The sequence below is a fragment of the Hipposideros armiger genome, unplaced genomic scaffold, assembly GCF_001890085.2.
Source record: "Hipposideros armiger isolate ML-2016 unplaced genomic scaffold, ASM189008v1 scaffold_225, whole genome shotgun sequence".
NCBI lineage: Eukaryota > Metazoa > Chordata > Mammalia > Chiroptera > Hipposideridae > Hipposideros > Hipposideros armiger.
The window spans coordinates 2,032,244-2,048,126 of record NW_017731575.1 but is presented as its reverse complement, the minus strand read 5'-3'; the positions used below and the strand labels follow the sequence as shown (position 1 = coordinate 2,048,126).

Sequence of the window (15,883 nt, the reverse complement as noted above, 5' to 3'; positions counted from 1 at the left end):
GAGTAGAACTTGGAATGAGCAGGCTGGGAATACAGCAAACATCTCCCTCAGGTGAGTTCTTATTTGGTCTCTTGGAGCATGGCCTATGGTTACACAGGCTTGGTGGAAAGGGTCAGGAAAGGAGCATACATAGAAAAAGGTGTAGAACAGCTTTGATAGACAGCATTGTGCATCATTTTCTTCCTCTCATCCCTCTTCAGTTCCACCAATGCCAAATCATCATATATAGCTATATATTTAATTGTTATATATATAACATATATATAACTGTTATACATATGTAATATATATTATATATAACAATTGGAATCTTTTATTATATATATATATATATATATATATATATATATATATATATAGAGAGAGAGAGAGAGAGAGAGAGAGAGAGAGAGAGAGAGAGATTCCACCCTCTAAAGTGCATAACAAATGTTAATAAGAGAGATAGGAGCCTTGTTTACATTTTTTTCTTTCCAAAATTATGAAAAGAAGTTTTTGTTTGTTTGTTTGCTCCTTATGTGGTTTAGGAATAACGCTGAGAAAAATGCCTCTGTCCTTTACAGCAGATCCCATCTAAAACTATTTTGTATAGTTTAGGAATAAAATTTTATGCTTCTTGGCATATTTTCTATTCTCTCTCTCTCTCTCTCTCTCTCTCTCTCTTGATCATTTCAATGTCTCTAAGTTACTAGGAATTCACTTTACATGATATAGGAAAATTTAATTTATACAATTGAGGTTACTCTAGAGTACAACTTCTTAAAAACAGAAAGCACACCTTAAGAGTATGGTTCTAGAGGTAAGAGTGAATGGAGTGGAAATGCAGTAACCCATTGGTTTAGAAGGTTTAATACTTAAGATCTGGTAGCCGGTTGCCTCTATCCACGCAATAGGAGACACAGATGGGATAGGGCAGGTATGTGTAAAGAATGAAGCAATTCATGAATACTCAGCCATGAAATGAAAAAATCAAAATGAAACAAGTATGACTGTAACTATCTTGGTTTATTAATATTCAAATATTAATACTTTCTTTTCTTTTAGAGACATTACTGAATATTTACTGATGAGCATAAAATGATAGCTTGGGAAAAGGAACATGTTCAAGAAATGTATTTACACAGGGTTTGAATGATATGTGATTTGCTTAACTCAGTTGACCAGTTAAATGAGTTTCCAACCCAGATGTGTCTTCTACTTTAGGGTCCCTTGGAAAAAAATTCTAAAATGCATTGCAACTTTTCACAGGGGTGACACATGGTCCTATTTTCTGAAGATTTTGATTCCAATATTTGAAGGCAGTGGTATTTGACTTTGTTAGTACAGAATATTTAAACTTAAAAAGAAAATACCTTAATTTGTTTATGCATAAGCCTATTAAAAATGTTTCTAGGGGCTCTTGTTATGTTTATTCTTTAGAACATAACCTATCTTTGAAGTGGTGTATTAGTTTTTAAGAAGTCATTCCCAAGCTGAATAATTAGACTGAAAACAGAAGCTATTCTTTGAGTACATTCAACATATAAAGCTATGCATATGATGCTTTGATTCAAATAATATTCTTGTAAAACTTTGCTATTGTTTGAGGTCTATATTCAGAATGGCAACTTTTGTTTTTGATGATTATTCCATCCCCAAATAACCTCCCCCTCCCCCCACCCAATTAAACCAGAATTAGGAGCATATTTATATCTGATGTGGCTTAAGCTTCTCAACCGCCTGCTTCAGAAGCAAAGACCTTTAGTGGTTGTTTTCATTTTGACTTTGCATAGAAGGCTCAGAAGACAACAGAATCAATTCCCTTAAATTTTTCTGGAAGAGGAAAGTTGCTTTTGTTGCTTTGATCTTAGCATTTTTTTATTGGCTGTACATTTTTTTATTGGCTATTGAATATAAAAAGCCATAGCCTCATCTGTTTTTTCTGCTATATTCTCATATTGTAAATCACATAATGTCTTCCCATCTAAAGTAAAATGCCTAGGTCCAAAATATCATTTCAAAATTGATTTATCATCACAGTTGATAGAAAGATGTCCAGGATGTTAGAAAACTATCCAAACTTTGATTAATATGCCACAGACTGCTAAAAATATATCCGTGCATTTTAGACAAGGAATTCCAGGATGAAGACATTCACTCATGCTATTTTAGATGCCTTTTCCTATCATCGCAAGGGGCTGTTGTAGCTAATGTAGCAGCTGGCTAGGTTATTGCTTCTATAACATAATCCATAATGCACAAGCAGCTCTTTTCCAAACATTCTAGAGCAACTCAAGTTGTTTACATGTCTCCGTTAGGTAATTTTGCTATAACTTTGTGCCAATTGGTGTCATACTATTTGGTAAAAGTCTTCATTAAATCAAGACAACTGCACTTAGTTAAATTTCTCTCCTACAGAGAATTATAGGAAAATTATAGCTAGCTGATTCGAGGCTATCATCATGAAGTAAAATACAGGGCTTTAGAAAATGAATGCAAACTACAAAAATGGAGTTGTATAATTAAACATCAAATAGTCCAAGTAATAAAAGTCATAGATTAATTGTCTCTCAGTTCTAGTCAGATCCTTTAAATACTGTCTCACGACCTGAGCATTGGTTCTTTCATCAGAAGAGTGCCTATCCTTGAAGTTTGGAAATTTCAGCTCTTTTGGAGCACCAATCATCTGTAAAAAGTAATTGGCATCTTCTTCCAAAGTCTCAAATTTTCCGACAAAATCATAGTTGATCAAACATGGATAGCAGAGTTTGCTGACCTTTTCCCAGTGAATGTCCATTCCTACTGGACGGTGGGAATCCAGCAAATAGTGGACGAACTCTTTGAATGTGACTCCAGATCCATTATTTAATGCCTCTTCACAGGCATTTGGCCGATATTTCTTTATAATTGCCTTTCCAAATACTGGATGGTAATAACTATTGGGGTGTTCAAATTTGTCCCTAAATGCTGACACTAATCTTTCCATGGGATCACGAACAAACACAGCTTTGGTGTAGGTATTCAAACGCGTATATATCCCTTTTAAGTCAAAGCTATCTAGTTTTTTCAAATGCTTCCCATAGTGAACAGCATCATGAGAGATATTGTATGCAGAGGGAGCCAATCCATTTAATACCATCAGAATTCTTTTCCAGTTGGAACAGCCAGCCTTTGGTACTTCACAATATAAGATTTTGTGTTTATCTTCTACATAGATCCTGGATACCATATGAAAAAGATGTGACTGAGGATGACTCACCCCACCATATTTCTTGCAAAACTCCTGAAGGAAAGACCTGCGTTTCTCTTGGGTTTCATCAGTTCTCCTCCATTTGTTGTCTTTGACTAAACTTTTGTTTAAAGGGTGAATGTCCAATGGCCAATTCATTTCTCTGAACTTCTTGAAAAGGGTCTTAGTTCCTTGATGTTTTTCAATCAACTTAAAGGTGGGTGACCCTGTGGTCTTACCCAAAGCTAGACTCTCTATCTGTGAGTGACTGGTCTCTGTTAAGACCCTAGTGGGCCTCTCAGAGTTAAGCAGACTTTCCTTTGTTTTCTTGGGATCCTCAGACATGTGGTACTTGGGGTTCTGTTAAAATAGAGAAGGAGAAATGTTGAAAGCACACTCACAAATGTGGGTATATTAACAAGGAACTTAACATATTTGTTTTAAAATACAATTGAGGGGAGCACATTTCATATAAGCTGCCAGGACAATTTACCAAAGCATGCCAAATATACATTTTATAATAAGCTTCTTCACAGAAAACATCACAATGAAAAATGGTATCTATGTATCACATAGATACCATTTTGGACCAAAGCTTCACATTATAGATGATCTATATTTGGGTTACCTATACGGTATTATTCATTTAATGTTAATGTGCTGCATTAAACTAATAGATTTTCTCATGCTAAATTATTTGAACATTATTGGGATAAAACTATTAATTGATTTGAATCTATGTTCATAGTAAGTTTGTTATTGTTTTTGTAGTACCTTTTCATCTATGGTTGTCAATTATATAACCTTACAAAATGCAAAAAAAGAAAAAGAAAAAAGGTATCCAGAAGATGGAAATGAAAGGGTCCTTAATTTTCATCTGAGCTCTGCCTGTTACACAATAGAAGATAGCTCAATCATTCTGTAGGTCAATGATTGTTGAGTTATTAAGCAGTGTGTTACTTTCTAGCACTGATTTAGTCAGTCCATCTGAGTATAGATACAATGTAGCTGTGTTCAGATGGAAATTTATGTTATTGTTTTGGGGGGCATTCTGTAATGCTCAGAAGAGTTCAAAGTTATAAATTACAACTTAAAATTGTGGCCAGGTTAATTATAAAACCCTGATGACCATTTCCATGTTCCAGGTATTTGCAAAAAGTATTTTCAGCCCCCTGAAAAATGTTTTATTTTTATAAATCCGTTTATCACAATAATTTAAGAACTATAGTCATACTATCATATAATTTCATTCATGTGTGAGACCTTCCCTCTTCCCTAAGTGGAGAATGACTAGGGAATCCAGAAAAGTCTACTTGATGTCCCTGCTTTATAAAATTGTATCTAAAGTAGAATTAGAACTTAGTTCTCTTGTCAGCAGGTTGCGTCTGCCCATCTACCATCTACGTGTCATCTGACTACATCCTTTCTACAACTCTCACAGTGACTGGGTAAAGGAAGACATGGAAGAAGGGATTTACAAGGTGGCATCTTCTGATAGGGACTAAAATTTTAATGACTTGGCCTTCTACTCTTGCTAGACTTGGAGCCTTTGGAGGGCTCTGAGTAGGGAAGTAACATGATCTCACTGAACCTGGAAAAGGATGACTGAGGAGAAGACTGGCCTGGAGATATACATATAGGGTTATCAGTATGTTATTGGAAAAACGTGCTGTGGGAGTAATGCGTGGGACCACCAGCCTATAGGTGGGGAAAGCTTCCTAGAAGAAACGTGTATATGGAGAGGTAGATAGGTATATAGATATAGATATAGATATAGATACAGATACAGATATAAATATAGATACATAGATACATTACCATTGTATCCCCAAGTGTCCAGAATGGTCTATAACCTATAGCAATTGCTCTAGAATATTTGTTCAATGAACAAATGAAAGAATGAATGCAATTAGGTATTCAAAGATGATTAAGAATTTTCTAGCAAATTGAGCAAAAGAGCAGAGGAATGAAAGACAGTGGATGGGAGCCACCTCCAGGCATCATGGTCCTTTCAATAGCTGCGCTTTAAGGGAAGGTGCGTCTTTCTAGCCCAAGAAGATTATGTGAGTAACCCCTCATCACCATACACCGACTTGCGTAATTCCATAAAAAACAGCTGCCGTTTTCAATCTTCAACTCTAACCATTTGTCTGCTGTCTTCTTAGAGATTGCCGGGATGACTTCAACACTCTGAATCCCTCTTTACTCATAGTGCATAAATTTTTCACAAGTAATATAAAATTTGGCTTGATGTTTGAAAACTCATGGGGTTATTGGTAGGCTGCATGGGAAGTACTCAGCCTAAGCCTGAAATAAAACTGCCACTATTTCTGCCGCTATTTCTTCAACTACTATAACTATAAATAATAATTGCTAATATTGTTTTAACAGTAGTAGTATTTTATCCTAGTGACCTAGTGAATTTCATGGTTCCCCAGTTTTCATTATTATCCAGACTATAATTTGTGTGTCCCTAAAAAACCCTAATTAGTTCTCTCCTTGCCCCACTAACAAAAACAAAAACAAAAACAAAATCAGCCTTCCACTGTGCCCTCTGAACCTTCTGCTTGTGGTCATCAAATTCCCCTTTATCTCCAGGGATTTCTGGAATGTGTGTTTCCCATGACTTTCTCTAAATGAAACCTGGCCAGTCCCCAAGACTCTGCTTCCCTTGCAATTTCTTAAGTAAACGAAACTTCATGAATTTGAATCACTTGTCCCTCAGGTGGGCGGAGAGGAGGCTCTCCCTTTGTACTCCATGGCTGCTTCCAGGACATTTTCCCTGGCGAAACCTCCTGCCTCTGTGAACTACACGTGCCCTGCTGAACCTCCTTGACCCCTTCTCACGCTGTCATCTGCTTTTACCCTTGGTCTTGCCACTTTATGCTCAGACTTTGCTTCTTCATCCTCACTCTTGCCAGTATGTATGTGTAGTGACTCTCACACCCAAAGAATTCTCAGTTCCTTGACCACCTCACCTTGACTAGAGGTGTTCTCTATTTCACATCGACCTTGCCCTTGCCAGAGCCTGCACCACCTCCATCCTGTCTCTGACCACCATCATCTAGCCTTCCAGCTCAGTGTTCCTTCCAGGTCTGCAACTCTGTGACCACTTTTTACTATATTATCTAAGCTCTTAGCAGCCAGCATGCCCGTTCTTTTTGCTTTAGCGCTTAGAAAGTCACTTCTTTAAGCAGCTGGTTCCTCTCTCCTGGTCTAAATTATCTTTCCTTCTGAGATTTTCTCCCACAAACCCTGCTTATTATCCTCATAGCACTTATCGCAATGTGAAATAATTTTATTTTGATGTTATCGTTTCCCACCCCGTTCCACCTCTTTTGCACTAGAATGTGCCTGCAGAGAGGTCTTATCTTTCTTGTTTTCTGCTGGATCTCTGGGACTCAGCACAGTGCCCAGCACGGAGCAAATGATCAATAAATAACTGTTGAATGAGCACGTGTTATTAGAATGTAATGATGGGCTTCCACGCCAATGTTTCATGACCTTGTTGAAGAAACACAGTGTTAATCAAAAGGTCAAGGTTAACAGATAAATACTTCACCAATTCTTGTTAAGGTGATGAAAATACCTGTATTCAAACAAACCTTTGGCAGAAGAAAAAACAAATAAAGTAGGCACACGAAGAGTTGCTTGTGCTAAAGTAGGCGTGGCCGGTTTGGAGCCTTACCTGCCTGCCAAATCAGATTGGTTCAAAGTCATTCAGTGCTGCCTCAGAACGGCTTGAGGCTTGCCAGCAATCTGAGCTCCAGGCCTCACTGCAGGGCACCAGGAAGCAGAGTCTCTGGGGTGGGGCTCCTGACTCTAATTTAACCAAACTCCCTAGGTGCTCCCCAGGCAGTAACGGCATTTGGGGACCACTGAACTAGAGTACAGCAAAGGAAGGTAAAAAATCAAGAGTTCATCTCATACCATCTAGGAGAGAAAGACACCAAATATGCGGGGCGTGAATATTTCAGTAAGCAGAGACTAATGCTCTGTTGTAGGCAGGGATGCCCCATTAGCCTTCACACAGACCACAGGAAATACTCTTCATAGTCATCCATTCCCTTTGCTGGAAGTCCACATTCCCCAAGCCACTTTCTATGACTAGCTCAGCTAGAGAGATAACTGCATGAGGGAAAGTTTCATTGCTCATAAATTAGACTTCAATCTCCTGTTTGTTTAGTTAGCACAAGTCAGCTTCCTAAGTTTTGACCAAATCAAGATATGGGCAAAGTGTTAATTCTAAGTAACACACCCAATGAGGCTTTTTTTTTTTTTGGATGTCCATTAGACCTTTTCCCAGTAACCCCTTAACTCACCATCGCTCGCCTTATAAAAACCACTATTAGGATGTGGTGACGTTTCTCCCCACCCACAGCCCAATGCCATTTCCTTTCAATCACAGAGACAGCTTTCCATGAATGAGGGGTTTGGGCAACTGAAATCAAGCTTAATTAACAGTGGTTTAAATCTGAGGCTTATACTTATGAGTTTCCATCATCATCATCATCATCATCGTATCAAGAACAACAATAATAAAAAAAATAAACTCTTACATCTCCATTTTCCTTTAGGGTACTTCATTCTGATTGTCCCTAAAGTAAATGTAGGTTAAGCCAAACTTGTCCTTTTCCTTCCAAAAGTGGCTCTTCACCACTCTTCTATTTCTGAGAAGGTTCTATTACATTCCAGTCACCCCCCTCATGAAATCAAAGAGATGCTTTAACAATCAGAAAGTACACTGGTTAATTTGCATCTCATAACATCTTTTTAAAAAATCTTATTTATTTCTTAATTAGATATTCTTAAGTATGCTCCTAATTAGTCTCCCTGAAAATTATTACCAAATTAGTCTTCCTAACACATTTTATTTTTTATCACTTAAAAGTTGGAACTGGCTCAACTATATATAAACACTAAAGTCTCAATTCTTTAGCTGGCATTGGCAGCCTGTCACCCTGGGGCCTCCTTTCACTTTATGTTCTGCTCCTGTCCTGACATGTTCTCTGTCCTCTACTTGCTTCCATCAGGCTCTCAGCAACCCCCACCGATGTTCTTCCTCTTTCTTGGGACTTTGCAAATATCCTAGGCTGATAGAAAATGAAAATCACCCAGGTCTTCAGCGAGGAATTCCACTCTCTATGAAACAACTTTAGCACTTAGTCCATACCACTTGTAAGTAAAGTAATTCCATTCCAGCTTACATTGTTATTTGATTTTCTTACTGCAGAAACTCTTTCAGCTGTTTAGCTAAATTGTACACTATGGCAGAAAGCTATAGTTTTCCATAGATGCCTTTAAAGAGTGGATATTATGGCAAAGTTAGTCAAAAGATATGTAACTGGAGATGAAAAAAATGTATATTCAAAGAAGTGTAATGAAAAAAATTGTGGAATATTTACTAACTGCAGTAAGTTGTGTGGAAGCCTCATTCTTCTTTGTTTTTGAGGCCTCTGTGTCAATATACCTCCCCTGTGAAGTCTCTGATCTTCAATATTGATATTAATTGCTCTCCTCACCCCCTCCCCCCAAAGTCGTGGAGCACCTGCTATAGCCAGACATCACGCTAGATGCCCAGAAAAGTGTGGTGGATAAGACATGTGTGGTTTTTGCCCACATGGAGCTGATATTCTTGCAGGGAAAAATATATTAAGCAAATAAGTACACAATTATATAATCTAGTAGCACAGTGGCAAAGGCTCCAGAAATGAGAGTGTGGGGTAGAAAGACAAGTCTGACCCAGTTTGGGTATTAAGCCTTCTGTTTTACTCTAGTTAGTTGTTATATTTAGTTGTTTAGGTGGCTCTCTCTCTATTTTAAATTTATCTGAAGGTCAGTATGCAGTCTTTTAAGTCTATATAACCTCCACTAGTATCTAGAATAACATCTTGCATAACATATGCTTTGAATTTAATTGAAGAGCAATAGCATTCCTGTACTGCCCCTTATTCAGGCAACTACTCACACTGGCTTTATGCTGTTGTCAAGGGTTGTATTTCTGCAAGACTGTACCTGCTATAGTAGGCCTGATGCAAACTATGTAACCCAATGACTTTGATCATTCATTCATTCGACACACATGTATGGAACTACTAAAATATGCTGTTTTTGTGGCTGTATAAATAAAGATAAAATAGATAAAAATGTATAGCCCCTCAAGGAAGCCAAAGTTTAAATGGGTTGATAAAAATAAGTTTATGAAAAAAAGTGACAATTGTCATAGAAAAGGATTCATAGGGCATTTAGGAAACAGACGGAATTTTTCTGAAAACATTTTTGGGGCAAATTGCACAGAGGAAGTGATGCCTGAGATGAATCTAGGAGGGTGACTGGAATATTGACAGGTGGACAAGCCAGGGATAGGAAGAACTGTACATGCTGCCATGGAGAGGACACTCAGGGGACCAGATTCAGATCAGAGGCATAGGCAGGCCGGGTTGGGAGTCACTCCAGGAGGGCCTTGCTCCCATATAAAGAGTCTAGACAGTGCCTCGTAGGTGACAGGAATTTTCAGTAAGGCAGGGACTTAGAATGAACATTCCGGGAATTATGTGAAGCAACTTTAGGAAACTGATCAGGCTGGAAGAATGGGAGTGAAGGAAGTGTGAAGTATGGCTTCCCACTTCCCAGAGAGAGGAAATAGGAGAAGCAAGTGCAGGAGGCTGTGGGGTACGTGTGGGTCTTCACTGTTTCTAATTTCAGACCTTTTGAGTTTCAGGTGTCCTGGGAAGATGTGGACGTCCATATCAGGACTCCAAAGCTGGGTGTACAGACTTGGGAGTTGGCTGGTGGAGGCGCTAGCTGAATTTATGGGCTTTGCAGGCACTGCTTAGGCAGAGAAGCAGAAATAATCACAATGTCTGCAGTTTACTGAGCACCTGCTGTGGGCCGGACCCACAGCGCACACTGCTACCTGTTGCCATGATAATCTTTCACTTCCTTTTTCCAGGTGAAGAAATAGAGCCTCAGAAATATTAATTTGCTTAAAGTACACAGCTTGAGAAAAGGGACAATTCATGAGCCCAGTTGTTCTCTGGGTCCCAAAACTTCCTGCTGTCATGGTACCGGGCAGAGGAGCTGGGGGGTGGGGAAGGGGAGTGCGGGCGTCTAGGCTGAAATCTGGAGGATTCTACCTCTTGGAACATGGGGTGGGGCGAGGAGCCTGACAATGATTGGCTTATGGTGCAAAAAAAGTTTTCCTCTTCTGGCCTGAGTGCTTAAGGGGGCCAGACCTCTGTCTTCTTCCCTGTGCAGGAGAAGTCAGACACCAGCACAATCCAGCCTGAGCCTGTATCAGAGAAGCAGTAGAAAGAAGTGAGGAGCCCCCGAAGCCCTTTTGTGAGATTCAGAATCCGAAAGGGTGGAAATGGAAGAGTCCCCCCTGCTGGCAACTGAAGGGCTCAGTCTGGACCCAAACTTGAGTTGTAGGAACAAGTTTGGTTTCCAGTTTCTCCTAAAAAGGACAGGTATCCTAACAAAAGCAGGGTCCTGAAGTGGGTAGGAGCTCAGCCTGCCTGGGGTTGAGCCCTGACCGTGGATAAGCTTTGTCACCTTGCTGGCACTGGGCTGCTTTATCTGAAAAACGGGACAACAGTAGTAACTATCTCAAAGGTGGTGAAGATCAAATAAGCTATAAGCAAAATACTTATAATACTTTTTAGCCCATAGTAAGTGATATTATGGCCGTCTTTCAGGAACAATTTACTTGCTTTCGGCAAAGAAGTATTGCTGGCTTTTACAAACCCAAAATACAGCACCTATGGTAAATATGTACGTTGTTGCCTGTGTGCCTTTCATGCTGACTACTTATTGGTGCTAATAGTGCCATTTCTAAGAATGTCTTAAGCATTGTAGGCTGTGTCTGTTGTGGGGGGACCTTGATGGGCAATTAACAAATTTCACAATGATAACATTGGTGACATTTAGCTTTGACATTTTTCTAATTTAATTATATAATATTGCTTTTATAATGTATCTTTTGTGATATAGCTTGAATCTAGGTGAAAGTGCAATTACATTTCTTCATACCATCATGAAACTTAGCTATTTCTAGTCGTTAATAAGAGTAATGATGGGAGTGGGTGGGATGCTCGAAACCCAGTCCTTTCCGGGGATACAAATCAGTGTTTCTCTGCTGGTCCCTCAGGGCCACAGCTACTCCTTTCAAATCTTAGATCAAGGGCTTCAGAAGCTGAGTGCTTAGTTATGAGAGGAGTGAAGACCGTAACTGCATTTCCAATAGGACATTCGGGACAATTGGGACAATATAGTCCTAATATCCAATGCCATCTGCTCCTATCTCTTCCTATTCTTCCATCTCCAGTTATTCATGGAGCAAACGTTTCCTGAGCACTTCCTGTGTGCCGGGTGCTGGGCTGCATGTTGGAGGTATAGCTAGCAAGCCAGACAAGGTCCCTGTTCTTATGGGGCAGCCTTGGGGTCAGGAGAGGGAAGGGAGATACAGAAAAGAAAACCAAGAATGGCAGGTGATCAGATGCAGGAAGAACATGATTCTAGGAGAGCACAAAAGAAGGGTATTTAATCTTGGCTTGGAGGTCAGGGAGGATTTCTTGGAGAAAGTGTGTGCCACATGAAATCATTTCTGTTTCCTGTTCCTGTGTTTCCTTCTCTGGAATAATGCCTTTCATTTTGGTTGCCTAGTTAAAAGGCCCTGCCATAGAGCAAGCTGATTTAATCACTGTGTCAACCCAAAGACGAGATACAGATACGTTCATTTTACAGATGAAGAGCTTGAAGTTCAGACAGTTTACATAGCTGGCCCAAGTTAACACAGCTATTGATAACACTGTGCTTCAAACCTCAGTCTTAGTCATTTATGGCTTTTTTCAGCTGCATCATATAGCAAGCAATCTGTTCCTTGTTTAATGCCCATTAAATGAACTGATGTAAATAAAGCACAAAACATATGCTTGTTACGTGTAGGGTGGTTGGGAACCTGGATTTTTGAGTCACATGGACCTGATTTGTGTCCCCACTCTATAATTTTCTATGTGGGTAACCTTGTTAACATATTTAATTTCTAAGCTTTACTTTCCTTGTCTGTGAAATGGGAATAATAACAGCACCTACCTTGCAGGGTTGTTGAATTACAGGAAATGTGTATAGAGAGTGCTTAACACTAAGTAAGTTTCCTATGCATATTAGATATTCTTATTGATTTATTCAATAAATCTTTATTTATTGAGCATCTGTATGTGACAAGCATTTTCTAGGTGAATATTGTGTTTCCTTCTGCTTTTTTCATTTCCTCTTAGCGAAATTAAGAGTACACAATAAATGTATAATGGAGATAAAGATGAGTGGAAGAAAGATGAAGACAATTGAGTGAAAAAGGAAAGAAAAAAATCAATTCAAATGGAGGAAAAGGCAAAGAAATAAAACAGAAGAAAAAAAAGTACTGTGATAGGAAATAGGAAAGAATAATGAACACTTGGGGTCAGCCGGTAAAGGGGAACACTAGTGAATTTCATCCCTCCCCAAGCTGCAACCTTTAAGTTATTTAAATTCCTTAAACACAAAACAATAGTTTTGGTAGTGGGGCTATGCAGGTTGATCCAGCAAGCTAATTTCTATGGTCACCTTGGATGCAAAGATTGAAATTATGAATTTATTTGCCAGTTCTTTCTTTTTTGGATTAAATTCCTCTGTATTTTTTCCCCTTAAAATCAAAGAAACAAAAATGAGCACCAAGGATATAACAGAATATGAACATCAAGGGGGAGTTTCTATTGAGAAAAGTGTGCTTTCTGGTTTGGCAAGACCACCAGAAGCTGAAAACAGACAGAACCTTAATATATATAAATAGGTAAGGCTTCTCCCAAAGGTGTTTGATATGCTTTTATAGATTTATCATTTTATATTTCTCTTAAGTTTTTTTTAAAATGTGGTAATCTTTTGTTCTCAAATTTAGAGATAAATTAAGATAGATTTGTGTGTAATAACTTGCCCAAAGTCACTCTGTAAAGTCAATGGAAAAGTTAGGAACATAGTCTAATTCTTTAGTTCCAATGCAGGAACCAGAAGACCTTGCTATTTAAAGAAACTCAAAACTTAACAAGGAGCTGCAACTTGATAAACTGAAAAACGTGCAAAATGTTTGTTTCTTACTATTTTATCTTCTGGGTTGTATCTTGTATCTGCACATGTCAAATGTGGATGAGAATAAGATACAGTCAATTGCATTTGGCATGAAACAGGTAGAATAAATGGATGTTTGATTATTAGAAGTTTGATATTTCTCTGGAATTTTAGATATCTAATCATTTGGAATATGTTTTTTTAATGTCTCTAAGTTAGTGTTTATTTTTCTAAAAGTTAGTATTTGTCAGTCAGCATCTCCTCCCCTTGTCTTGAAGATGAGCAACAAGAATGGTGTATATATCTGAGAAGGTTCTAAAGGTGAAATGAGGAGACCACCCTGACTCTGACCCCTGTTCTAGGGAGTCCAGTGGCTAGGCAGTTCTTGCTCTTGTTTTCAGGAGTATGGTGGGGAAGAGGGCACCAGCTTCCCTGGGTTGGAATGCGTACGTGTAAAGTTTTCTTTTATTGGGGGGAGGGGGGGGGAAGTTGTTATGGGCGTGGATTAGCAAGCAACAGATTTCCCAGGCAAGGGGAGTGAGTCCCTGAGGTGACACTGGAATTGGGCACTGAGTGGGGTAAACTAGGGAGCCAGGGAGGGTCAGAGGCTTGGGTCAGCATTGGAGACAGCTGGGGTGCTCCCATGGGATGGGAATGGAAGTGCAAGACAGAAGAAAGCTGCTGTGAGGCCAAGAACTCGGCGGCTGGATAAATCAGACAAGTACAAAAAACTTTCAGTTTTGAGTCAGATCAACCAGGTCCTTCTCTTTGGACCCATTTACCTAAGGCCATGCTTCAACCTCAGCCCTCTGATGGCAGGGACAGGTGATTCTTTTAGAGAATTAATCAGATATATGCAGTTACAAAGTGCCTAGTACAGTGTCTATCATACAGTAGGCTTCTCCCAAATGTTACCCCATCCTGTCTCTGTGCCTTTCTGCTCTTCCCTTCTACACTGGACACATCATCCAGAATGCCTGCCTTCCCGACTCAGATTGAAATAAGTATGACCTCATGTCCTGTTCATGTATGCAGTGACGGGTGGACACTATTTAATCAGGAGCGGGCACCTCCCCTAAGGCAGCTTATCTATAGGCCAGACGCAACCAATGAGAGGACCTGGAGCAATAGCTCCTGCCCAGGTATGTGGATGATAACTAGCTAAATCTATCAGTGTATCTCCCCTTCTGGGCTCTAGACCAGGGGTCGGCAAACTTTTGAGACGGCAGAGCCAATCCTGTCCCTCAAAAGAATTTAAAAATTATTTGAGAGCCACAAAACAAATGAAATCGCCATTATGTGAATAATATTTTTAAAAATTTTTATAAATGAAACTATGATAGTTTTATTTTCATTTTCAATTTTACTTCAGAGCCATATGCATGTACCCGAAGAGCCGCACGTGGCTCACGAGCTGCAGTTTGCCAACCCCTGCTCTAGACTGAAAAATATGGAGAAGTTTGGCCAGTTATTGGTAAAAAGAAAATAAAAAACAAAAAACAAAACAGCCATAAAGAGAGGCAGAGCCTAAGAGAATAGCCGGATCAAGGTAATGGTGGGGCTGAGGGCTTAGCACCGGTGGGAGTCCAGTCCCAGGAAGGCCTGTTTCTTCCCCATCCATTGCCTACTAGTCCACAGCTACCTGAGCCCTGGAGACAGCAATGCCAACTGGGAGAGCTGCAGCGACACTGGCAGGGACACGTTCCATTCGTCTTATTTGGTTAAACATCTGCCAGCCCCAGATCAGATTTGCCTGTGTCAGCACCTTCGTGTGACACACACGCCCCCTGTCTTATGTTGTCTGTATATTTGTCAGCTCAGCTTAATCAAGGCTGCCTCCTCAAAGCCTGGCCCAACTCTCTTAGTCCAGGGCAGGCAACTCACTCTGGTGCTACTGTGGGTTACCGGGGTTCTGTACTATGAAGAGGGGGTTGCCCGTGGCACCATGGGGATCCTGAGGCCACGCAGAGAGGAGTTTCTTTGGGGGAATTTCAGTCTGAGAAAGGATGAAAAGGAAGAACATAAGACAGAAACTCGCAGCAAAGCAGAAGGACAGAGTGGGTTACTATATGAATGGGGCAGAGTGAACAGATCTCTAAGGAAACAAAGTGATGATCTAATGGATATCTGTAAGGTCTCATCTCTTCATGCATTAAGATAAAAATCTGTCAACTTTATTTGTAGGAATATTATTGTATTAATCTAAAATTTTGAAGCTTTTTGGGGTCGTTTTTCCTGAAGATGATGATACTTGACCCAGGATGTCATTGAAATGGCTTCTAAGAAGCGTCTATGGCATGGTCACAGTCTCTCCTTTTGGTCCCCCTTTCTTTGCAAGGCCAGGTATGAGTGGCCCTGGTTCTGATCCTTCAGCCTGAGGGTGAGAGTCTTTGGTGTCTGTACAGCCACATTCCCCAGAGCGGGTCTAGAAGGAGCTCCCACTGGATATGGGAATCACAGAGGGTCGCCTGCCACCTGCAGCCCAGCCTCGGTTAGTGCAACAGCACAAATGGGGAAACGGAGGGGGAGCTGGGGTCAGTCCAACCCTTCACGTTCCTTTCTTTAGGCAGAGCCCAA

General features: G+C 39.9%; 1 protein-coding gene across 5 annotated transcripts in view; it reads right to left on the bottom strand.

The window, feature by feature from the left end:
• Positions 1-990: 990 nt before the first annotated feature.
• CHST9 (carbohydrate sulfotransferase 9) overlaps positions 991-15,883 on the bottom strand; it is a 244,623-nt gene continuing 229,730 nt past the window's right edge. For 4 of the 5 annotated variants that reach the window (XM_019654558.1, XM_019654562.1, XM_019654561.1 and 1 more), the window contains one exon: positions 991-3,565. In XM_019654558.1, coding sequence (XP_019510103.1) covers positions 2,477-3,565 — 1,089 coding nt within the window. In that variant the 3' untranslated portion in view covers positions 991-2,476. The remainder of the gene's footprint in view (positions 3,566-15,883) is intronic. The other variant, XM_019654557.1, reaches the window with a different exon arrangement.